Below are 25,307 nucleotides of genomic sequence, written 5' to 3'. Positions count from 1 at the left end.
CCACGGCTTGGGGCTGGTGCCTTCCTCAGGCTTTGCAAAGCCCTTTGCACTCTCAGCCTCTTCTGCACGGGGGACACCTCTTTGTTGAAAAGCTCCCAAGCTCTGCTTAGTGCTGGCCTTGGCTCCTGCTCTCTGCCCTCCTGGCAGTGGGGTGCAGACTTTTTCAGTTCTCTCCTCCATCTGGGAACTTCTCTGCTGTTCCTAAACATCCCTGAAGGTTTGTTCTGTGGTTGTGTGCAGGATGCTGAGGGCTCCACGTGTCTGCACTTGGCAGCCAAGAAGGGGCACTATGATGTGGTGCAGTACCTGCTCTCCAATGGGAAGATGGATGTCAACTGCCAGGTGAGGCCTTCCCTGGGGCAGGAGCTGCTTTGCCCAGGTCAGGGACTCCCTCAGCACTGTGCTATCTGCCCAGTGCTCACTCAAGTAAGGTCCTGCTGCTGGGGGACACCTCCAAATCATCACAGGGTGACAGTTCTGTGTGTGTCCTGTCTGTCAGGGAAGGTGATCCCTCACGGACCTCAGGGAAACTTCCCTTGATTTGCAGTTTCTGCTTGGCCTTGAATTTGCTGTGGAGCCTGTTTTCCCTGTGCTTTTCCTAATGGGGGGATCATGGACAAAGGTGTGGAATGGGTTGAGCCTGGCATTTGTCACTGTGGGGTTTATTCATTGCTGTGGGGTGAGACAGAGCTGCACCTGGGGCAAGAGCAGGTGCCCCAGTCTTCTCAGGGAGTTTTTGTAATATCTTCTGTACCTTCTGTAAAATCTTCCTGGCTGTTCCTTGTGCCTTTTGGACAGTCAGTGTGCTTGAACAAGCTGGAGATGCAGTGCCAGCTGCTGAGCTGGAATAAACTCCAGCTGGCTCAGGTGTGCTGCTCTCAGTCACTCTGGATTCTGCAGGACCTGAGGGACCTGCAGCAGTGCAGACAGGAGGGGAATAAGGAGAGAGCCAGGGGGAGGGCAGGGGCGTGTGGGGAGCCAGGCTGTGTCTGTCCTGTGTGTCACCCCTTGCTGTCCCTGCCCAGGATGATGGTGGCTGGACGCCGATGATCTGGGCCACAGAGTACAAGCACGTCGAGCTGGTGAAGCTGCTGCTGGCCAAGGGCTCAGACATCAACATCCGAGACAACGTAAGGCTCCTCTGGAATCTCTTGCTGAAGTGACAATCTCTGTTTGAACCCCAGACATGCCCGAGGTGACGGATTTTGGGCTCAGTCCCTTGTAACAGTGAGAGTGAGAAGTGTCTGGTGAGAGTTTTCCTGCATTGTGGGAAGAAGTTTGGCAGCTTGTGGGATGACCTTTCCCTCCAGCTGCTCTGTCCCAGCCTGTAAGGACGCTGTGTGGAATTCTCAGGCAGGACTCAGCTCTGAGCCTTGCTGATTACCATCCCTCGGAGCCCACTGGGCTGCCACTGGACCCTGCACCAGGCAGATCCCCTTTAGTCCAGACTTAACCAGCTCCACCTTTGTCCCGGGCCAATGACTCTGGGTGTGGGTTAGGGGCACCCTGTGTGCCTTTTAAGGGGAATGAGCTCATATTTGTGTTTCAGGATGGGCTGGGCACTCTGCCAGCAGCTATCAAAGCCTGGCTTTTCCTGGGCATCACTGGCACAAAGCTCTGGTGTGTCCAGAGCATGGCCAGGCTGGCAGCTCAGGCTGGAGCTGGCTGCTGGCCTGCCCCTCACCTCCATAAATCCTGCTCCAGTGGGATGCACTCAGTGCTTGGCTCCCTGGGAACTCCGTGGGACCCCCAGTACTGCTTGTGGGGCTGTGCCAGCTGCTTTCCCAGGGACTTAGGAGGAAATAGAGAAGATACAAAGGAGATACTGTCTCTGCTTTTTTCTTCATGGGAGTCATTGTATCAGCACTGCTCCTCTATTTTCCTTATACTATGTTTCTCTTTTTTTTTTTTTTTCTCGGAGTCTGTAAGGATACTGAAGTGTGGTGTCCCACCCCATTCCTGGAAGTGTCCAAAGCCAGGTTGGACAAGGTTTGGAGCAACCTGGGAATAGTAGAAGGTGTCCCTGTCAGTGACAGGGGGTGGCACTGGATGAGCTTTGAGGTCTCTTCCAAACCAAAGCAAACCCCTCTGTGTTCCTGAGACCGTGTGGTTTAACCCCAGCCAGTCCCCAAGCCCCCAACAGCCCCTTGCTCACTCCCCCTCCAATGGGGAGGGAATCAGAAGGCTAAAAAGTAGAAAAAGACTCGTGGGTTGAGATACAGTTTAATGGGGAAAGCCAAAGGCACACACACAAGCAGAACAAAACAGGGCATTCATTCCCTGCTTTCCATGGCTGGGCAGGTGTTCAGCACCCGCAGGAGAACACAAACATCCATGGAACAGTGACCTGGGAAGACAAAAGCCATGACTCCAAACATCCCCCTTCCTCCTTCTTCCCCCACTTTATAACCTGAGCTGATGTCAGATGGTCTGGGATATCCCTTTGGTCAGGGTCACCTGTCCTGCTGTGTCCTCCCAGCTTTCCATGTCCCCCAGCCTCCTCCACAGTGAGGCAGCATGAGGAACAGAACAGGTTCTGTGTCAGCCCTGCTCAGCAGCAGCAAAACCATCTCTGTATCACCATCCCTGTGCTCAGCACAGCCCCATACCAGCCACTGGGAGAAATACTAACTCTACCCAAGCCAAACCCAGCACACTTAGATAGTTCCCAGTCCCAGGCAGGTCTGGATGCAATCCTATTCCTAAAAACAAAAGTCAAGGTGAGAGGGGGCTTTTCGGACTGTTCCATCTGCTTGTTGACTGAACAAAACAGACTCTTTGATCTGTCACAGCTTCAAGATCACACATTAGTGATGAACATCAACTCAGTCGACCATTTACATGAAAGAAAGCTGTGCTCTTAACAGCTGTGTATGTCACACATCTGTCCTGGACCTGCAGCTGGGGTGTCCTGATGGATGTGGTTAAGGACAAATGTCACTCATGCTGGGAAACATCCTGCTCTGGGAGAAATGCTTTTGATTGTGATGATGCTGCTTTTTAGGCAGGAGCAATGCAAGGCAGAACACCAGTCCAGGTGTCTGTGACCTGTCTGAGCTGCAGCATGTGGGTGCAACCCACAGGATAGATGTTTTCTGTGGATTGTATGGGACTTTTCTAGATGCTACTGTAAAGGGAAGCAGGAGCTGAGTAGAAAAGTGTCTCCCCCTGCCTGGTGTGTGGCAATAACTCCCTGTTTAAGGCAGGAACCTTAAGTTAGGTGGTAACAGCTCAAACACTCCAGCAGCAGCTTTGTTTTTGCTTTAAAAAGAAGAAAAAAAAAGAGAATAGCTGGGTGATCATTACTATCATTTCACTGTTGTCATCGAGGTCTTTAGAGCCTGTCATGGGGAAGGGATCGAGGTGTGCTGCAAATTGCACTGTAGCAGGAAACAGGATCATCCCTTAAAATATCTCCATCAGAAAGATGAGTGTTCAGCTATTTCCAGTGCTGCTAGTGAGAGATGAGTACATACAGTATTAAAGAGATGCCTGGAGTCAGATTGATTGCTTACCCCATGGCTCCTGATTCTCTTTTTGGCACCTTCATGTACTCTATGTGCTCTTTTTCTCCTTAATTTCCTGCTGTGCTCTTTTTTTCCTTAATTTTGCAGCCCTGGGAGGCACAGTAGCTTTCCTCGATGTAGGGGCTGGGGAAACTCAGCTTTCCAGCCTTTTCTAGCATGTTTGTTCATGTCTGTCACCTCTTTCCTGGATTGATCCAGATTGGTTTGTGGCTTGGAGACAGACGAGCTGTCTGTGTGTGTGTAGGGAAGATGATGGATTGCCTTGTGTGCAGCCTTCCTGTCCTTGGTGTGCAGAGGTGGATGGAGTGAGGACTCCCTGTTTGGCTGCTCTGAGGTTTCCCTGTCCACGCTGGCATTCCCAGAGCAGGGTGGGGATGGCAGCCACATGCTGAACACTGCAGGTGCAGAGCTGAGGAAGGGGAGGTCCCAAAGCCACGGGGTTTGAAACAATCTCCACTCTGTTCCTTTTCCCTCCAGGAGGAAAACATTTGTTTGCACTGGGCTGCTTTTTCTGGCTGTGTTGACATAGCTGAGATCCTGCTGGCAGCAAAGTGTGACCTGCACGCCGTGAACATCCACGGGGACTCGCCCCTGCACATCGCGGCGCGAGAGAACCGCTACGAGTGTGTGGTGTAAGTGCTCTGCTCACCCCTCCCCTGCCTCCCTGGCTGCTGCCTGGCAGGCTCAGGACAGCCTCTGAAATGCCTTTGGCCTTCACACACAGCCCAGGATTGGGATGGAGAGCTTGTTTTTCTCCTAGGGGTAGGGGGTGTGACGTACCAGCTGCTGCCATAGCTGGTCAGAAAACGTGGAGTGTTCTGGAGTCTTGAGGGGCTGTGCTCAGCCTGGGCTTCCCAGCAGGAAGGTGTCAGGCTTCCTTGATTAAAGCTTTTTTTTCCCCACAACTAGCATGATAACAGGGCTTTTCCTTTGCTTCATCCCTGCTCTGAATAAAGCCATCATGTTCTCACCAAAAGCTGGTGAGTATAAACAAGGGCCAAGTCCACCACCAGTTTCCTGTGGGACTCTTCCATTTCCAGCCTGCTCTTCCCACCCCATATCTTTCCCTGCCAGAGAGAGTTTCAAGCCTGTCTGAAGTTAGGCTGGTACCCGCAAGGTACCTGAAGCAAGGCAAGGTTTGCCTAGAGCTCTCATGGCTGCCCAGAGCTCCAGTCTGTGGCTTCTGTCAGAAGGATTCACTGAACCATGCTTAATAAAGAAAACTCAGGTGATTATTCACTACTGCAGATTCTTCCTCGTCCCTTAAGGGCTGGCTGGAGGATGTGATTCAGCTTGTTTTCCTCTTGCCTGGTTTCTCCTGGGGAGTCCTTATCCTTCCTTGCTGTTTTGCAGTCTCTTTCTTTCCCGTGGCTCGGATGTCACTTTAAAGAACAAGGAGGGTGAGACTCCGCTCCAGTGCTCCAGCCTTAACTCTCAGGTCTGGGTGGCCCTACAGATGAACAAGACTCTCAAAGAATCATCTTCTGAGAAGCCTGCCCAGATAGACAAGGTGGTGAGCAGGTGAGAATAGGGCTGGCTTTGCTGGGGGTCAGGGAAGGCTGGGGGGCCTGGTTTAAGAAAGAACTGTGTAGCTTCTTAAACTGGTGTGAAGTTCTGAGCTAAGTGTGAGCTTAGCAAGAAGTAAGCCATGCTGATTCAATCCATGGTTTGCAAATTCATCCTCCAAATGGAAATATTCACAAGCACAAAGAGCCATCTGTAAGGCAGGGTGGGAAAACATGAGTTGTGTTCTAGTCTGAATGGCTTTGAGTGCTCAAAGCCAGTGATTCTGCCTCAGGATAGCATTTGAATGGCATCTTGTCTGGGGGGACTTTCCTCCTGTGACAATTCTTTCTCCACTGACAGAGACATTGCCCGGGGTTACGAGCGGATCCCCATTCCCTGTGTCAATTCCGTGGACAGTGAGCCCTGTCCCAGCAATTACAAATACGTGTCACAGAACTGTGTCACCTCCCCGATGGACATTGACAGAAACATCACTCATTTACAGGTGAGGGGTCGTGCTTTGTTCCTGTTCTGGGCTGTGCAGTGCTCCTCAGAACAGATTTGGCATTCCAGATGGGAATGTTGAATCCTGATATTGCCATCCAATTCCAGCTGAGGCTGAGTGCCTCACCTCCAGCTCTTGTTGTAGGAGGTGGGGTTTTGATTTTCTTCAGTTTTGAGCCTTAAGCTGAGCTCTGTGTTCAGCTGTAGCATTGGCCATCTGGTGCTGGCTGATGTGGCTCCCATTTCTCCTTGTCCTGTCTTCTGAGGCTGGACAGTCAGGGATTTGTTGGGAGACCTTTCCCATGCTGCCTTCCCATGGACTGCAGCACCCAGGCCAAGGTCTTGGCTGTGATACTGCAGTCCTGCAAGGGCTGGGTGGGGAAAGCAGAGATGGGAAGTTCAGGCTGAGGGTGAGGCCTCACTGGGCACAGCTCTGAGGTGGCTGAAGTGACCTTCCCAGGGCCAGTCCCTGTTCAGCTGCCTGGTGGGGCTTTTGCTAGCTTGGGGTTGCTGGGGAAGCAGCAGCGGAGAACTGAGACAGCACAGTTGCATCATCTCTTAGCTCTGGTCCCTCCTTGGAGCTTTCCTTGTCCTGAGGTATGGAGAACAGCTCACAGGGCTGGGGAGAGAGCTCACAGCTCATGGGGGAGAGTTAACAATAGGGGAACATCCTCTCCTGAGCAGAGAGGCTGGCTCAGAATGAGATCCTTCCTTGCAAGGCAGAGTCCTTTGGTGCTCATTGCACGCAGAAGGAAACAATGGAGGAAAACTGCCACTGAATGGTGAAGCTGGTGATCCTTCTGGCTGAGGAGCTGCAGCAAGAGGAGGAGATGTGGTTTCCTGACCCAGTCATCAGTTGCAGTCTCAGCTGTGTGAGTGGTGTGGAATTAACCCTTTGTTTCTCTTGCAGTATTGTGTCTGTATAGATGACTGCTCCTCCAGTAACTGCATGTGTGGTCAGCTCAGCATGCGCTGCTGGTACGACAAGGTGAGGACACACAGCCCCCTCCTGACTCACACCAGGGCCTGGGAGCTGAATTTTGCCTAATTCAGTTCCTTGGACAGGGCTTAGAGCAACCCTGGTCTGGTGGGAGATGTCCATGCCCATGGAAGGGGTTGGGATGAGCTGAGCTTTAAGGCCCCTTCCAACCCAAACCATTCCCTGCTTCTGTAATTCCAACTCCTTTCTTCTTGACTTAAAGTGCCTGAAGTTATAGTCTCAGCTCTGAGACGTGTGATAATCCAAATTGCATGCTCAGGGCAGCTTTTCTTTTGTTATTTATTTGTGTTCCCCTCGTGCCAACTGAGCCATTAATTGCACCCATGTGATAGGGAGCATTTAATAATCCATGCGTGAAATCAGCTTCCATTTCAGAGCAACGTGGAAAGTGCTGTAAGATGTAAACAAAGGGAGGGGAGCAGAAAGATATTTTTTTAATCTGCTTTTATTTATTGTGATTCTTCTGGATGAAGGCAGAGTAAAAATGTTTTCACTGCCACATTGCCAGAAGTGAGGTTTGTTTTGGGTAAATGCTTCAACCCTCCAGGGAAGTTTTGAGATTCATCTTTGGGCAGGTACTGCAAAGATCAGAAGTTCTGTGAATCTCTGCAGGTTTCTCTCAGGGGGAGTGTTGGCATCTTTCTTGGCTTTACAGCCATTTTATTTACATATTAATAGGTGATTACACCTCTCAAGTCTCAAAAGCCAAATTTGTTAAACATGATAAATTGCATCCATCACTTCCTTAATCCTGTATGTTGGTAAATAATTGAATTGTAGCTTTTTTGAGAGTGGTATTTGGGAAGGTAGTGTCGTTCCCAGAACTTGTATGTACTGGCCTTGGACTCTGCAAGTTCAGGCTTTATTCCAGAGGCAGACTAAGCATCCACTTCTCCCCTCCAGCGCAGCAAATGGCAATCATGATGACGATGCACACCAGTTTTCTGCAAAGCACTGGGAGGCATTTTTTTTAATGCTATGTAGGGTGATGGCAGGCAGCAAAAATCTAAATTCTCTGGCTGTCTGTCAGCTGTTGGTGACAGTGGTGACTGTGCTGCTGTCAGGGTAGAGCAAAACCACTGCAGAGCCTGAGCTCTGATGCTGGTTTTGGGGAGCTTGGGGCATGACTCCACTGTGGGGTTCTCTGGCCTGTTTTTACCTTGGGGGGAATTTCTGTCTGTGGTTTTGGGGATCCCAGGAGCAGACAAATAACCCAGTCTGGGGTGGCTTTCTCCTCAGGATGGCAGACTCCTGCCTGAGTTCAACATGGCTGAGCCCCCCCTGATCTTCGAGTGCAACCACGCGTGCTCGTGCTGGAGAACCTGCAGGAACCGGGTGGTGCAGAATGGCCTCAGGTGAGCAGGAGGGCCAAACACGGCTGATCTGGGCAGGACCAACCCCAAACCCATGAGCTGGCTCTCAGCTCATCTATAATCCCATAAAACCCAGCACAGAAGCTGGGGCTGGTGGGACGGAATTGGGTTCCTGCATGCTGCTGGTGGGAATGAAGCAGCAGTGGGTTGATGAGCCAAATTAACATCTTAGTTAATATTTGCACCCTGCCCATGGCACCATCAGGTGGGAACTGAAGTGTTCTTACATCAGCTGACTGTAAAACATACAAATGGCTTGTGAGTTTGCATGCACAGCCCAAGTGTGGTGTTTCGGGGGGGAGCTGAGAAGGACATGACAGCAACAGAGCTGCAGAGGCTGAATTCAGAAGATCTTGTAAGCCAACAGTCTAGATTAGAAATACAGGCCAGCATGCCCAGACTTGGCTGCTTAAAATTTCCAGGTTCTTGGCATGATTCCCCCTGAATTGGATGCCTGTTGGCCTTGCTCCTCCAGGTTAGACTGTTGGGATTTTGGTGCCTGGCTAAAAATGTCAGTGTTTGGGTTTGGACCTCTGCTGTGGTGGTTTGCCACTGCACTGAGTTCAAAGGGATCCCACTAGAAAAGAAAAGACTTTAGAATTTCTTTGTAGTGCTGACAACACTCTTTTTTGCAAGCTTTGTAGTTTCAATGACATTTTGCAGTGTTAAAAATAAGCAAGGAAGAAACGATGTGTTTCCTCAGAACTTTACCTCTCTCTGGTTTTCCCTGCCAAGCTCCCAAGCTCCAGTGCCTCTGTGGGTGTTTCTTTAGGAGCTGTACAGCTAGAGCTTTTGCATTTTTTGCCTTGCTAGAGTGTTTTTTCTGAAAGATAGGAAAGATTGGGAACCCAACCACGAGCTGGGGAGAGCAGCTCTGCTGGGAAGGAGGGTCAGGTGCTGGGCAGAGCTTGTGGTCCCTGGGGAGGCAGGGGGGAAGGTCTGCCTTGGGGCTGCAGCTGACACAGGGGTGCTGCTGCTCTGTTTCCAGTGCTTCCTTTATCAGATTGGCTCCAAATTAACTCTGCCTGGCAGAGCACACGTATCCAGCTGGCAGCCTGGCCCAGCTCAGCTGGCAGGCTCAGCTTGGAGCCATGGTCCTGCTGCTGCCAGTGTTGGCTCCAGTGCAGAGCTCAGATCTGAGCTGGGCTCTGCTCTGCTCTGATGGACAAGCCAGAAGCTGGAGGAGCTTCCCCAAGCCCCAAACCCAGTGTTAGACCCTGCTTCTCTGAGAGCAATCACTCCCCTGAGGTCATGGTTTGCCCTGGTGAAGCTGTGGGCAGACAGGATAAAATTCACATCCCTTGGTTTGAGCTGACAGTGCAGGAGGGAATGGGTGGGGGCAAGAGAAGTACTGGGAAAAGCAACAGGGTGAAGTTAAGGTGAGCATCAGATTTCACTTAATTCCGATAACAGCGTTGCTGAGAGTGGGTTTTGGGTCCCTCAGGGAGAGAGCAAGCTTTTCCTAGCCCTGGAGACTGTTCATCCTGCACTTAACTCAGGTTCTGGCTGAACACGAGGCAGAATGACTTACAGGATTGTTTCTCTGCCTATAAACCCCATCAGTAAAATTCCACAGAGCAGCTATTACACCAAGAAGTCTCAAGTTGCAGCTTTTCTTCCTTGTCTTTCAGCCAGGCAGCTGGAAATGATGGAATTACTGAATGCCCTGGCTTTGGCAGAGGGCACAGGGGTCAGAGCACTTAGCTCAAGGTGTTCTTTAGTCCCTGGGAGCTCCCTGCCTTTCCCCTCAGCACCACTCCCTGCACAGCTCCACTGCTGTAGATCTTCCACCTTCCCTGCTTCTCCCTGGGCTGTGGGGAGGGGAAGGCAATGCTGCTGGTGGGATTCTGATATCCTCTGTAAATCATCATCACACAGAGCATCCAGCCCTGTCCCCTCTTCCCCAGCCCCTTGGTGTGCACCTGGGCAGGCAGGAGGGGCTGACTGGCACCTGTCCCTTGTCCCTGGGCTGTTTCCATGCCTGCATCTGCCCACAGCTGGGAGCTGTGGGAGTGGAGCATCCCTGCAGGGTGAGAACGGGAGGGTGAATATTAAAATCCTCTGGGAGTATGTGGTGATGGAACGTGCTGGCTTTTTGCTCATCTCTCCATGAAAATTCATTCTTTCCATGGATTGCTGCTATCAGTGTGGTTTCACTTCCTCTTTTCCTCTTTTGCAGGACTCGGTTGCAGCTTTACCGGACACAAAAGATGGGCTGGGGAGTGCGGACGATGCAGGACATTCCTCTGGGAACCTTCGTGTGCGAGTAAGTTGTGCAGCTTCCATCATGCCAGCAAATCCCATCCATTCCCAAATAGCACTGAGTTGTGCAGCTTTCACCAGCCCAGCGACCCAGCACTTCCCAAATCCAGGAGTAAGGTGTGCAGCCATCAGCCCAGCAACTCCAGCACTGAGTGAACTGTGCAGCTTCCATCATCCCAGCAAATCCCATCCATTCCCAAATAGCACTGAGTTGTGCAGCTTTCACCAGCTCAGCAATGCAGCACTTCCCAAATCCAGCACTGAGTTGTGCAGCTTTCATCATCCCAAAAACCCCATCCATTCCCAAATCCAGGAATAAATTGTTCAGCTTCCATCATCCCAGCAACCTCAGCACTTCCCCAGGGCACACACACATTATTTGCTGGCCTTAAAGGAGAGGTTTTCATGCAAATCAAGCTGACATTGAGCCCAGCTGCCTGCCCTCAGCCAGAGGTTTCCTGACTCCACTTCCTCCTCTGTCTGTCCTCAGTGTGGTGCTTTCTCCACTGCCCTGTGTCTTGCTGGGGTCTGTGCTCAGCTCTTCCCCCTGTGAAACACAAGTGATGGGGGAAAAACCCGTTTGGGTTCTGCTGCAAAATGTGCTCAACTCCCATGTTTGCCACAGATATGGGATGCTGCATGTCAGGACATTGTGGAACAACTTTCTCTGGTTCAATCCTGACTTCTCCAGAGGTTTTCCAGTGTCACAGCTCTGGCTTTAGTCTGATTCAGCAAAACAATAAAGCACTTGGGTTTAAGTGCATGTTTTGGCCATGACTCAATAAAGTGCTTAGGCACAGGAATGTTCAGATTTATGTTAAGTGAAAAACCTGTCATCAGACCCCACAGTTGGAGACTTTAAAGTGGTATATATACCTAGTTAAATAGTTTGAAAAATGTTTCCTTCATTGCAGTACTACAGTGACTTAAAACCTTCTAAATAAGGCTGGACTCATGTCCATCATGGAAATAAGTGCTGATGGTTTTTAGAACTAGTTATTGAAGTGTTATAGAATTGGGTGGGGGATTGAGGAAGATTATTGCAATATTTGAAAGAAAAAATAAAGAAAAAGGTAATTCTGCAGTGAATTGGCCAAGTATTTCTTCTGTATCAGGAGCTGCCAGCTGCTAGAATATTTTTTTAGAGGCAAAGCCAAAAGCTGTTGTTTGTGGGGAATATCTCAGGCCTGTCCTCATGCAGGGCTGTCCATAAGTACCAAAGGTCCCAGAGTTGTGGTGCAGTGTCCAGGGACTGAGTAAACTGTGAGTAAACTGCTCCCAGAGAAAAGGACAGTGTCTTCACCAAACCCTGCTGGAATGCCAGCACACAGGAGGAGCAGGCAGCAAGAGGCAGCCCAGGGAAGTTGTGATGAACACAGACATTGCAGAGAATGTGGGGCTGATGGGGTGCAGATCCCACAGCCTGACTGCCCCCAACCTTGCCAGGAGCTGCTGGCACTGTTTCAGTGCTGGGTACTATCTTCATTAGCTAAATGAGCTGCTTACTGAACAGCTGAGCTAATGAATGTTGTGCCTATGCACATTCCTCCTCTGTCACTCACTCATTTTCTCACTCACCAAACCCAAGTCCTCAGCTCCATGAGTCCTTCCTGTGATTCTCTATGATCATCCCATAGATGGTTCCTTCTCTGGTTCCTTCTTTTCCTCTTCTCTGGAAAGCAGCCCCAGTGCTGGCAGTGCTAGACCCTAGCAGACCCTAGGATCAGCTCCTCTGGCAGAGCATTTTGTGTTAAACATCTGGATCAGAGCCCTGGCTGGGCAGCTGCTTTGTCCAGTGGTTACTCTGCTTTGGAAGAATGATTGTATTGGTGTGACCTTTATCCTGTAGCTCTTCACGGGCACCAGGAGAGGCTGAGGGAGCTGGAAAGGGGCTCAGCCTGGAGAAAAGGAGGCTCAGGGGGACCCCTGTGGCTCTGCACAACTCCCTGACGGGAGGGGAGAGCCGAAGGGGTCGGGCTCTGCTCCCAGGGAATCAGTGAAAGGACAAGGAAAAATGGCCTCAAGTTGTACCAGGGAAGCTTCAGACCAGAGATCTGAAAATGGCTTTTTGCTGAAGGAGTGGTCATTGGAATGAATCACCCAGGGAGGTGTTGGAATCACCACCTCTGGAAGTGCTCAAAAGGCATCTGGATGTGGCAGCTGGGGACATGGTTTGGGGTGATTGTGGTGATGCTGGGTTCATGACTGGACTCTATGGCCCTGAAGGTCTCTCCCAACCTTGATGATTCTGTGATGCTGCAATTGCCTCCTGTCCCTTCAGCACAACCCTGGGAGCAGCAGCTTGGTGAGGGGAGGTGTGACAGTGTCACCCTCCTGTCCCACAGGGCTCCCATGGAGCCTTCAGGCTCTGCAGCTCCTCGGGGCTGTGCTCATGCTCAGATTTCTCCCTGGCCTCAGAATTTGGTGCTGTTCAGAAGCTGCTGTTGCTCACCCTGTGCTGCTGCTGCTGCTCTGGGTTGGGTTGAATCTATTCTGTTCATACTTGATTGGTAGGTGGTGGAGCTGCTCCTTCTGGAAACAGTAGAGCTGCTGCTGACTTTTGTTGGATAAGCAGAAGTCAGAGGATCTGATCTGTTCCTTTTGCATCCATTTATGGGTTTGGAATATTTTCTTTCTGTTCCAGTGGTACTTTAGGAAGGTACCAGTGCATCAAGCCAGCTGTTTTAGCCACACCTTCAGGCAGAGAAGCCCCAGGTTTCCTGTCTCCTACATCCTGTGGAAAACACTGGAGCCTGTGCTAGGCACTGCTCATTGCTCTTGATTTTTGCATGGACTCCCCTCTAATCACAGAATCATTAAGGTTGGAAAAGATCCCCAAGGTCATCTGTTCCAACCTCACTCAAGTGCAGGCTGTTTGAGCAGTGATGAGTGGCCCTGTGAAGCTCTGGGATGGAGTTATTTGCCATCAGTGTGCTGAACATCCTGCTGGGGAGAAAGACACTGCCTTGACCACAGGAGTTCTTAAATGAAGGGGCTCCTGCTGGTTTTTGGGAGAAACATGCACCCCTTGCACATCCTTCCCTAACTTTGGGCCTGGAAAATCAGGGACCTCTTAGTATCTGTAAACAGCCTTGGGAAGGAAATGAGTTCCAGGAATAGGCTTTAAAGGAGCATTAAACCAATGGTTTAAAATTTGATTGTGGTATTTTATTTCATGGAATTGCAAACCTGCAGTGGCTGTCCCTGGGCACGGGGCCTCTGTGGGCAGAATTATTCAGCTCCTCTCAGCTGCTGCTGCCTGCTGGGCTTTTCCACAGCAATTTATTTTCCTCTCTGGCCACCTCTCTGTGCTTTAGGCCTCCAAGGAGTGGGTGATTTCCAGTAGTGGAGCAGTGAGGGCAAACATGAGGCTCCCAGTTGGGAACTACAGCCAAAAATCCCTGATCACAGAGCACAGGAATCCTCTCCAGGTTCATGTTTCCTGGCTCTTCTCCTCCCCAGCCTTGGAGTTAAATGCTGCCTTGAGCCCCAGGGGGATTGGAGGCAGTTAACACTTGGAATGTGCCTGAGGACTGCAGGAATTCTGTGAGTGGCTGCTGGCCATGGAAGTTCTGTTGATGCTGCAAAGAATATTTATTTATGTGGTGAATACTTTGCTTGAAATAATCAGTGCTTCATTGCAGGCTGGAAACTCTTACATACCAAAATCACAGAAACTCAGACTGGTGTGGACTGGGAGGGACCTTAAATCCCATCTCTGCCATGGGCAGGGACACCTTCCACTACCCCAGATTGTTCCAAACCCTGGCCTTGGACACTTGAAAAGCTGCTGTGCTGCTGCTTCTCTCTCACATCCTCCCTCAGTTCCTCCACTCTGAGTCTCTGACTAAAGCAGCTCTGGGCAGAAAGTGTTGAACCTTGACAGTCCAAAACTATTTAAAATGGAGATAGGGAGACAGAGGTGGGAGCACCAGTGGGGACTCCTGCAACAAAGGGGTTTGCATCAAACCCAGACCTGCTTGGCTGTGGGGGTGCATTTGGTTCTTCTCAGCAAGCCCAGGCCAAAGCAGCTCCTGCTTCATTCTCCTTGGAGGATGTGCCTGTCACCTGCTTTTACAACAGGGTGGCTGTAGCTGGGACCACAGCTCACTTTTATTCTGCCTCAGGAGGGACTGAGGAAGAAGCCCAGATCTTTCCAGGGTTCCTGCCAGGTTAGGTTAGACCTAAGATTTTTAAATCAAAACTTTAGAAGTTGTGTAGCCTATAATTGCTCAAAGTATCCTGGAAAATACATGAGGGACAGACACAAATGTTTTGTTTTGGGGTGTGAACAGCACAAGCACTGCAGTGGTTGTGGGACAAGCTGAGTTTGACCAGGAACTTCAGGAGACTTGTGTTGATCTTGGCCAACAGAGAGATGGGCAAAAGGAAACTTGTCCTCAGGAAAAAATAAATTGATTTTTAATATTAAAGTGGCTTTAATATCATTAACATAATTTCTAATATTATTGAAGTGTTTCTCTGAAGAGGTGGAGATTGGAGCCAGGTTTTCACTGCTGGAAGTTAACAGAGCTCTCTGTTTGGTGGCTTGGAGCTGGCCAGCACTGTGGCTGTGGTTGCCCATCTGTGGCTGGGCTGCATCCCTGTGTTTCTCTCTCCCCCAAAAGAAGTGTTCAGCCATGTGATGATCACAGGACCTCATTCCTGCCTGTCCCTGTGCCCACAGGTACGTTGGGGAGCTGATCTCCGACTCCGAGGCCGATGTCCGTGAGGAGGACTCCTACCTCTTCGACCTGGACAACAAGGTACTGTGTGTGCAGGTGTCCAGCCAGGCAAACCTGAGCTCCTGACTCCTCAAAAACCCAGAGACTGCTTGTCTCCATCTTGGTGTGCAGCAGAATTCTGCAGAGAACACAATTGCTGTGCTTCAGTGGTCAAAGTGAGAGTTAGGGCTGGTAAAAAAGGCAGCAGAACCAACATGTGCTGCCCACACCACTTCTGAGCAAGATGCTCTTCTGTCAAACCCCTTGGAGCATCCTGAGGTCAATTTTCCAGGTTTTGGTACTCCCAACCTGGCACCCATGTGATTGGCAGCTCTGTGAGTTCTTCATAAAATGATGATGAGCTGAAAGATTAAAAAAACCCCAAACCAACAAACCCTGTTCACTCAGAAAGGATCCACCAAACACCCTGGCACAGGCTTGTTCTGCTGCTTGTTCCTCCTGCTCTGCTCTGTGAGGGCTCTCAGGGCAGAATTTTGCTTTACAAAGTACAATCTAAAAGTTTTAAGCAAGGCCATGACTTCAGACTACCCCTGGGAAAGGAGAAGTGAGAAAAGGTGAGCTGGGGACTCACAGGAGTGGGGTGGCTTCCAAGAAAGGCTGTAAAACACTCTGTGTGCCTTGTTTGTGTCATCAGCTTGTGACAAAGAAGCTTTGCTTTTTTTTCTGTCCTCCTCTTTTTTTAAAGCAACACCCATTTCAAGAGCTGAAAAGAGATAAATAAGGAGTCTGGTGTGAAAACAGGGGGTCAGACTGTAATTGAGAAGTTGGAAAGGACTTTAGCCTGGTGTATGAGCAAGAGCCCACCTGGGCCCTGCCCTGCCTCTTGCTTAGCCCTGACAGGCAGCCCTGAGGGAGAACCTCTGTGCTGGCTCCTGGGAATCCCTCAGGGAAGGGAGATCAAGGAGGAGCATCTGGAGAAAAGGCATCAGGCACCAAATCACTGGGGGTTGGTTAAAGCTGCCCATCAGGCTGGGCAGAGAAGGGCAGGGCAGAGCCAGCGGGTCCTGTGTCCTCCAGAGGGATGAGGCATTGCCAAGGGTGTGAATCCCAGCCCTGGGGGACCCCTGGGTCCTGGTGTGTCTGGAAGGAATGCCTTGAGTGGACTCGTGCTGTGGTAAGAATGGTTGGGTTGTCATTTCTGTTGTCTGGGTTTTCATGTCTGGTGTCCCTGTCCTTTGAGTTGTCACAGCCCCGTGTGAGGTGATCATGGAGTGTCCCAGGTCCTGCTGTGGCTGTGGGTGCTGCCATCCTGCCCCTCCATGACATTTCTGTGGATGAAACTGGGGGAGTGAAATCACTGATTGATGAAAGCAGAGCTGGTGACATTGTGTGTGCTCAAGGCCTGTTGGGGTGATGCCTCCCCCAGTTCTGGGGATGTTTTCCTGGGCTCCTGCACCCCCGAGTGTGAGCTGGCACAGCTCATCCATTAATGATCCGAGGTGCTTGTCCAAAAGGGACTTGGAGCACCACTAATGGATCCTTTTGCTTTTGGCCTCTTTGCAACTGAAATTAGCTTCTGTAATTAAAGCCTCTGCTCTGCACAGTCATTCTCTGTTGGAATAAAAAAGCCCTGAGGGGGGTTCTTTTATTTTCAAGGAAAACCAAGCATTACTGCTCTCTGGGCTCTCTGGAAAGAGAATTTCTGTGTTCTCACTTTCACTCTTATCTGCAAAACCCTGTGTTTTCTCAAGGCTCTGGCTTTGTGTTTCCAAGCTGTCATGTTCAATTAGAGGACAGAACAGACGCCTGTTTCCCTATCCAGGGGCTGGTACCTGTAAGGAGTCTGCACTGAACATCAATCCCATTCTGCTAAACTGGTGCTTGGACTGGGAGAACTGGTGTGCCAGAGTGTTAAAAAACAGCTCTAGGGGGTGTGTGGGGTCAGAGTGGTGTGCAGTAAACTCTGTACTGTTGAATATAAATTAAGTATAAAAGTCTGTGTGTGGATTTTCAAACCCACAGTGAGTGCCCTGCCCTGGCTGTTCCCGGAGCTCTCTGGAGCATTAGTGGAGAGACCAGCAGCCCGATCATTTATTTAAGGCAATAACCCAACCCCAGCGTGCCCTAACGAGCTCTGCCCTGTTTCTCCCCAGGATGGAGAGGTTTACTGCATCGACGCCCGTTTCTATGGCAACATCAGCCGCTTCATCAACCACCTGTGCGAGCCCAACCTCATCCCAGTGCGGGTGTTCATGTCCCACCAGGACCTGCGCTTCCCCAGGATCGCCTTCTTCAGCACCAGGCACATAGAGGCTGGAGAGGAGATCGGGTACGTGTCCCCCTGCCACCTCTGAGAGCTCTGCTGCCCCCCAGCTGGGGCACTCCATCCCTTTGCTCCAGGGTCCCTCAGCATCCCCCTGAAGTTTGCAAAGCCCCAGGCTCAGCCTGGCTGCGTGCACTCATAGCCCTGAACCCCCTGCCCTGGGCTGAGCCCCAGCGTGGGCAGCAGGGGAGGGGGGATTCTGCCCCTCTGCCCCTGGGCTCAGGTGAGACCCCACCTGCAGAGCTGCCCCAGCCCTGGAACCAGCACTGGAAGGCGCTGGAGCTCAAGGAGAGATCCAGAGGAGGCCACAAAGCTGCTCCCAGGGCTGGAGCCAAGCTGCGAGAGCTATGGGGGTTCACCTGGAGAAGGCTCCAGGGAGAGCTCAGAACCCCTGGCAGGGCCTAAAGGGGCTCCAGGAGAGCTGGAGAGGCATTGGGGACAAGGGATGGAGGGACAGGACACAGGGAATGGCTTCCACTGCCAGAGGGCAGGGATGGATTGTATTAGATAAAGGAAGAAGTTTTCTCCAGTGAGGGTGGTGAGGTCCTGGCACAGATTGTCCGGAGAAGCTGTGGCTGCCCCATTCCTGGAGCTGTCCAAAGGCAGGCTGGGTGGAGCTCTAATGGAAGTTGTCCCTGCCCATGGAATAGGATGATCTTTGAGGTTGCTCCGACCCAAACCACCCCGGGGTTCTCTGAAGCTGTGGCAGCACCGATGTCCCTCTCTCTCCTCTTTGCCGCCGCCGTTCCTGACCCCTGCTGTCTCTCTCTTGCAGCTTCGACTACGGGGACAGGTTCTGGGACATCAAAGGCAAATTCTTCAGCTGTCAGTGTGGTTCACCCAAGTGCAAACACTCGAGCTCAGCGCTGGCCCAGCGGCAGGCGAGCACCTCAGCCCAGGGCACGCAGGAGAACGGGCTCCCGGACACCAGCTCCGCCACGGCCAGCGGCCCCTTCTGACACTGACCCCTCCATCTCCAGACATGCACATACTGTCTGAAGTTCCATCTAAAGAGAAAGAAGAGAGAGAAGAAAAACCCACACGAAACTACACACAAATTTTTTAAAAATAATAAAAAAAAAAAGGAAAGGAAAAAAACAAAACAAAAAAAAAAAAAGCACCCCGCTCAAGGAAAGCCCAGGGTTTGTGACACTTAGGGCTGTGCCACCGACTGTTACTTGAGGAAGGAGTGAAAGCAAATCCCGCCTCCGTGATGATGTTCTCCCCTCCCTGCTCCTGGAAAGCTGCTGGGTTTCACAGCTGTGTGTGCAGGGGTGGCTGTTGCATTTTTTTATTTGCCGCCCGAGCTGTCCTGGCCTCCTCTCTGAACGTGCTGAGTGTTGTCAGAGCCGGGAGAGCCACCCGTCCTCTCCTGGGAATGTCTCATTGCCTGGACCCCTCCCGCCCACTGACCTCCAGTTCACCCACAATAAACTCTGGATTCTTGATGGGGCCTCGTTTCTGGGAGGGAGCGGGAGGTGCTGGCCCTGGGTTTGCTTGGCACAGCCCCGGGGCAGGTTGTGCTGGTTGGTTTTTTGTTGGTTTGGTTGGTTTTTTGGTTGGTTTTTTGGTTTGTTTTTTTTTTTCTTTTTTTTTTATATATATATATAAAAATGAATAATTCCTCCCCCATCTCGCAGGACGTTGTGGTGGGGCCCTACAAGTACCCTCAATTCTCTCCAAACCCCACGGCTTTTTTTCTCATCTGATGAGAAGAATCCCAGAATCTTTCCAATCCCTGTGACCCCTGGCTCTCTCCCTCCTGGATTTTCTCCGTTCAAACCAGCTCTGGTCCACGCCCTGTTCCTGTCTCAGTGTTGGGTTCCTCCGTGAAGGAATTGCCCTCACCCCGTCCCTTGTGTGGTTTTAGAGAGAGAAGGCTGAAGAGGATTTTACAAGACACTAATTCCTGAAGAAAACCAGTTTTACCCCCCCTTTTTTTAAAGATAAAGTGAACGAAATATATATTATAGAGGACCTGGGCTGGCTGGGTTGGACAGATGTGACACGCTGAGAGGATCCCAGATGCCACCAGCTCATCTGTTCCCATCCCTTTGCTCCATGCTGGGCACCTTGGATTGATTTTTAAGCCACATGCTATGAGGTTTCAATGAACTGATTTATTTTTTACCATTATTGAAACATCGGGGACAAGCATTAAAAACATGGAGAAAAAAAAAAAGGCTTAAAAAAAAACCCCACAAAAAACAACAAAACCCACAAAAAAACCAAAAAAACCAAAATGACAACAAAAAGAAACCACAAAACAAAACGGTGCTGATTCTGGTGTGATTTTTGCTCACCACGTGAATATAAACTTATCAATTGTATAAAAAGAACAAAGTGATTTTAGTATAAAAATGCAGGAAAAAAAACAAAACTTTTTTTAAATTGTTAGTATTGTAGTGTGAATAAATTTGCCATCACCTTTTGTGTGGTGGCTGGGCAGGTCATTATCTTAATTTTTTTTTTTTTTTTGCATATATCTTTAAATACTGTAATTAGTGCAGTAACAAGTTTTTTTGTTTTTTTTGTTCATCTCTTCTAGAACATTCATAATGCCATCATGTTTATTATTATTATTTTTTTCTGTTAATGTTTTTGACAGTTTTAAAGGAGCAGCCTTTTGGCTCTGATCATTTTCTTGTTCTGTTTTCAATGAAATCAATAAAAAAAAAGAAAAAAAGTGCTTTAAAAGGAGTTCGGCTTTTTTTTTGTCTGCTTTGGGGGAGGGATGGCCCAGGGTGGAGCTGAACTTCTCCTTGGTGGGCTTGAAAATAAAGCAACAACAACAAAAAAACAATCCCTCAAAGATACCTCTGTCCCCTCACATGTCCAGGCCATTTAACCACAGGTTAATTACAATAATACTGTTCAATATTGCATAATTAAGCATTGTAATTAAAAGAATGTGCTTTAATTGAAGGGGAGAAGTGGAAAAACCCCCAGAGAAATCTGATTTCTGGGCCTGACTTGCCAAAGTCAGAATTTCCCTGGGGTGGAGGGTGGGAAGCACACGAGGTTTTGGGGTCCTGGGTGGGACTTGGTGGAAGTCACACACAGCCCCAGGGACCCCCAGCACTTTTGGGGGATTCCTTTGCTTTTTTGTGCAAATAACTGCACATGAAATAAACCCAGTTTGTGTCCCAGCACTTTTCCAGCGTTAAGGATGAGCTGGAAAAGGGGTGTTTATTTTAACAGGAATTTTTGCAATGCCAGCAGGCCCCAGCTCAGCGACAGGGGAGGCCAAAAGCCATCTCTGCCTCCTGCTCACCCCAAAAAAATCTGCTGTGGATTTGAGGGGTCAGGAGCCAGGAAATGTGGCCAAAGCCACCTCAGGCACTCTGCTGCCCCTCTCAAATGTGACAGTGGCTTGCTGGGTCACCTCATTTGAAGGATACACCAATTTAACGTGAATATTTTGTCCTGAAGAAAAATTAATTTAATGTCAATATTTTGCTCTGAGTTGCTCTGTGCTCAGCCTGGCTGCCCAAGGGGCTGCAGCCCCAATCTTACCTTGTTGGAGGGAGATTTCTTCCCTTTTAACACGTTGGCAGCATCTGCTGCAGGCTCTGGAGCAGCCAGGGCTCCCTTTGCTCGTGGCTCCAGACTTTGCTTTTCCTTTTGAGCCACCTCCCCTCAGCTCTGCTGAAGATACAAAGCGACTTTCAATCACTCATTGGCTTTTTCCCCGGGGATTTTGGCACTCTTTGTGATGTCCCCATGGTCCCAGGGAATAGGAAAGGGTTGGATGCTGGATTTGGGTGCAGAGCTCAGGTGGGGTGTGGGGATGCATCCCACAGCATTCCCCACTCGTCCCTGTGGCTGGAGGGAGGGTTCCAGGGACATCCCTGATTCCAGAGGGCTGGAGGACAAGCCACTCTCCTTCCATGCATGGGACACCCTGTTCCTGCTCCTGTTCCTTCTCCCAGGGACATCCCTGTTCCCGTTCCTTCTCCAGGGTCATCCCTGCTCCCGTTCCTTCTCCAGGGTCATCCCTGCTCCCGTTCCTTCTCCAGGGTCATCCCTGCTCCCGTTCCTTCTCCAGGGACATCCCTGCTCCTGTTCCTTCTCCAGGGTCATCCCTGCTCCCGTTCCTTCTCCAGGGTCATCCCTGCTCCCGTTCCTTCTCCAGGGTCATCCCTGCTCCCGTTCCTTCTCCAGGGTCATCCCTGCTCCCGTTCCTTCTCCAGGGACATCCCTGCTCCCGTTCCTTCTCCAGGGACATCCCTGCTCCTGTTCCTTCTCCAGGGACATCCCTGCTCCTGTTCCTTCTCCAGGGACATCCCTGTTCCTGTTCCTTCTCCAGGGTCATCCCTGCTCCTGTTTCTTCTCCCAGGGACATCCCTGTTCCTGTTCCTTCTCCAGGGTCATCCCTGCTCCTGTTCCTTCTCCAGGGTCATCCCTGCTCCTGTTCCTTCTCCAGGGTCATCCCTGCTCCTGTTTCTTCTCCCAGGGACCTCCCTGCTCCCGTTCCTTCTCCAGGGACATCCCTGTTCCTGTTCCTTCTCCAGGGTCATCCCTGCTCCTGTTTCTTCTCCCAGGGACCTCCCTGCTCCCGTTCCTTCTCCAGGGACATCCCTGTTCCTGTTCCTTCTCCAGGGACATCCCTGTTCCTGTTCCTTCTCCAGGGACATCCCTGCTCCTGTTCCTTCTCCAGGGTCATCCCTGCTCCTGTTTCTTCTCCCAGGGACATCCCTGTTCCTGTTCCTTCTCCAGGGTCATCCCTGCTCCTGTTCCTTCTCCAGGGTCATCCCTGCTCCTGTTTCTTCTCCCAGGGACCTCCCTGCTCCCGTTCCTTCTCCAGGGACATCCCTGTTCCTGTTCCTTCTCCCACCATATCTGCCCAGTGAAGGTCAGGGACCCCCAGGCCAAGGTGGGGTCCCAGTGGGTCTGCACTGAGCTGCAGGGTGGGGTGTGAGGGCCCTTTTTGGGGTTCTGCCCCCCTCACAGCTCAGGGGCACAGTGGGAGGGGTCATTCCCTGCAGGAGTGGCAGCTGAAAGTTTGGGGGGCCTTGTTGGGGTCAGGCTCCTCCAGGCACGGCTCCCTCCCCCCTGCACCCCACTAGAGCTATGGGGGAGCAGCACACAGGGTCTGTCACCTGCCCCCTGAGCTCCAGGGCTCCCAGGGATGGGACATGGATGGGTCACATCCAGCCCTGTGTGATCACAGGACACTGCAAACCCTCTGCACACTGAGCTGAGTTGTCCTGGCTCATCTCTCCCAGTGCTGATGGACAGGGGGTGTTAGAAAAGCCCCCAAAGGCAGCAGCCGTCACCCTGGGCTGACCTGGGTAAGCAAAGCCATAAAATTATCTTGGATACTGGAGCTAATCTGGCTTCTCTTTATAGCCTCCTTCCCTCTCTTTGTGCTGCTGTGACCTCCTCTGACGAGGAAATATGAGCGAGGCTGATGGTTATCCTGCAGCCCAGGTAAGAGTTATAAAATCTCTATAAATGTGGAATTTCACCCCATGTCTCATTTCTGAGCCTTTGCCAGAGCTGAAAGAAATATTACTTTATCTCCCTGCTAGCACAGAATATTCCCTTGTCTGCTGAAGGAGCTCCCTTATCACCCTTTTAATTTCCTTTCTGATGCTCCAAGCAGGATGAAAAACCTCAGTCACTGGAGGCAGGGCAGGGCCTCGATGTCCTCCTGAGAGAGAGAACCAGCCTGAGGTTCGAGTTTAAGGCTCAAGAAAGATGGCAGTGATGAGGGGACAGGAACTGGTGTCAGGGGAGGGCAGGCTCAGCTTCCCTGTTCCTTTCCCGGGCCCAGAAATGTCCTGAATGCCCAGAAAAAGTAAATATTGCTGGGTGATGCCTGTGGGGAAAAGTGTGCTTCACCTGCAAGGGGAGGTTGGAAAAGCTCAGCCCCACACCTGAGTTTTTGCTCATCTCTGCCTTTTAATTTCTGTTTAACCAAAGTGAGAGTCATTAAAGAGGCCTCAGCCCCTCAGGACTGGGTTAAGGATCTGCTTGAGCTCCCTCTTTGCTGGTGGCTCTGGGGACACAAACAAGGTCTTGCTGGAGGTACCTGTGTGCCACGGGAGGGGACAGCACCTGAGAATGGCACCTGGGTCACCTCTGCTCCCCCTGCAGCACCAGAGGGACCCAGCAGCCCCCACAGCAAGGAAATGTCCCCGTCCCCAGGAAGTTTTTAATCCTTAAATGCTCTCCAGCCCTTTGGGGGAACGGAATAAAGGAAGTTCAGGCACAAGGAGTGTCCCCACCACGTTACACCCTGATCAGCACCAGCAAAAGTGGGGTTTGAGAAGCAGCTCCTCTCCCTCCTTGCTCCTCGAGGTTTTCAGGGAGATGGGATCAGGGTCCCAGACCTGCTCTGAAGGTTCTGCCCCAGGACTGCCAGTGAAGCCACCAGAGCATGGTGTTGAGCTGGGATTGAATTCCCCATTACACAAAGTGTCCCAGCTGACCTGTGGGAGCAGGGCCTTGGCAAAGCCAGGCTTTGTTTAAACACTCGGAGCTCTGCACTCCAGCAAGGATGACAAGAGATTGCATTAAAAAGGGCTGGTGTTTAACAGGGATCCATTTGGCAGCTCTGCTGGCTGCAGGGTCTGTAACTCTGCAGGAATAGACAGTGCTGCACATCTGGATCCTCCCTGCCCCTCTGAGAGGGGTTTGCAAAAGCCACAGGATTCCTGTGAGCCCAGCGAGCCTTTGGGACGAGGTGATGTGCAGGAGGTGGCAGGGAGCTGGGGGCATGGCAAAGGTTGCATTCTGCATTTGGGATGCTTTTTCCTTCCCCAAGGAAAGTGAGGACAGGGGAAGTGCCAGCCCCTGACCCTCTTTTCAGACCAGTTCACCCCATTTCCAGCCCCCCTTCCAGCCCATAAACCCCCCGTGCTGGGGCCTGACCTGGGCTCTGCTGTGTGAACAAAGGCTTGGGGAGATGCTCTGTAACCAAATAAGCTGGAGCAGAGGTAAAACGAGGATCTGTGGTGTTGATCAGATAGAAAACAAAACAAGTTTGGGGCTGGATTTTTTCCCTTCTAGGGGTTTGCTTTTTGCTCTGTGCTCATCCCTTGGGATCCTGGGAATGTGGAGCCCACTGTGAGGAGGATGGAAAGCACCTGGATATGGAGAGCTTCCCCTCTGGAGGAGCCTCCATCTGTGTGTGCAGAATGAGGCTGATTTAAATGGTGATTTATTTGTTTGCAACGTGCAATGAGCTCGGAAAAAACCCTCAGCAGTCCTGGTTTGAAAAGCAAGAAATCACTGAGGTTTTTCTCCCTCCTTTCAGAAAATACAGCAGCAATGAAACAGCAGTGATGGGTGAATAATAAAACCCTTCTGTGGAGCTCACTTGTGCTAGACAAAGTATAAAGCCCCACTGATGCAGGGCTCAGGGTGAGCAGAAAATACTCCACCTGAGCATCAGCAATTAGTGCACTTGGCTTTGCCTTTGTTGTGCTCTGTAAATACAATTCTGAGCAGCAAATAAGCAGATAAGCTTTACCCAGACATAATAAGACAAATATCCTTTTCTCCCGCCTCTGCTGGGAAGAGAATTTCTCTCTGGTTGTGCAGCTGTTGGGGGAAAATAGCTGGAATAAATTGCTTGGGAGTTTGTGAGCAGCAAACATGGCCTGCACCATTAACAAAGTGACTTTATAAATGAATAAAAGGGGAATGGGTTGAGGGGGAATATTCTCATTTATATCATGAAGTTCCCTTTAACACAGGCTTGAGCTGGAAGAAGTTGAGGAACTTCTGTGGCATTTTGTTCTCCTGATGCCTGCACTCCCCTCCTGCTGCAGGGAGCTGCTTTTCTGCCCAGGTGCAAATCCTGGAGCTCTGGTGAGGAGCAGGAGAGTCTGGGACCTGCAGGATGCTGGGGGTGGGGAAGGAGCAGGAGCTGATGGCTTTGATTTGATGCTCAGCACCAGCACCCAGGGACTGGGGGGGGAAACACCAAAATGAGGCATTTTAGTGAGAGGCAAAACCGAATTCAGCAGCTTTGTGCTGCTGCAGGTTGTGCCTGAGCTCTCCCCACCTTTAATTTGGATGTAAGTGCTCCACTTGGACTCAAACGGAGTTAAATTGCTCTCTGTGAGACACGGACCTGCCCTGCTCTGGGACTTGCTGAGCTCCGTGAATCAACAA

At 50.9% G+C, this 25,307-nt stretch overlaps 1 protein-coding gene across 2 annotated transcripts in view; it reads left to right on the top strand.

Moving 5' to 3' along the window:
* The window catches only part of LOC134051571 (histone-lysine N-methyltransferase EHMT1-like), a 50,645-nt gene extending 32,019 nt beyond the window's left edge, over positions 1-18,626 (top strand). For both annotated transcript variants that reach the window (XM_062505383.1, XM_062505382.1), the window contains 11 exons: positions 241-342; positions 1,026-1,130; positions 4,005-4,159; positions 4,881-5,048; positions 5,394-5,538; positions 6,448-6,525; positions 7,777-7,892; positions 10,090-10,176; positions 14,860-14,938; positions 17,011-17,186; positions 17,956-18,626. In XM_062505383.1, the coding sequence (XP_062361367.1) occupies positions 241-342; positions 1,026-1,130; positions 4,005-4,159; positions 4,881-5,048; positions 5,394-5,538; positions 6,448-6,525; positions 7,777-7,892; positions 10,090-10,176; positions 14,860-14,938; positions 17,011-17,186; positions 17,956-18,139 (1,395 nt within the window). In that variant the 3' untranslated portion in view covers positions 18,140-18,626. The remainder of the gene's footprint in view (positions 1-240; positions 343-1,025; positions 1,131-4,004; positions 4,160-4,880; positions 5,049-5,393; positions 5,539-6,447; positions 6,526-7,776; positions 7,893-10,089; positions 10,177-14,859; positions 14,939-17,010; positions 17,187-17,955) is intronic.
* The last annotated feature ends 6,681 nt before the right edge of the window (positions 18,627-25,307 follow it).

This window comes from Cinclus cinclus, chromosome 19 (genome assembly GCF_963662255.1).
Source record: "Cinclus cinclus chromosome 19, bCinCin1.1, whole genome shotgun sequence".
NCBI classification, from domain to species: Eukaryota; Metazoa; Chordata; class Aves; order Passeriformes; family Cinclidae; genus Cinclus; species Cinclus cinclus.
Note: the sequence above shows the minus strand (reverse complement) of the source record. Positions and strands in the feature narration are given on the sequence as shown.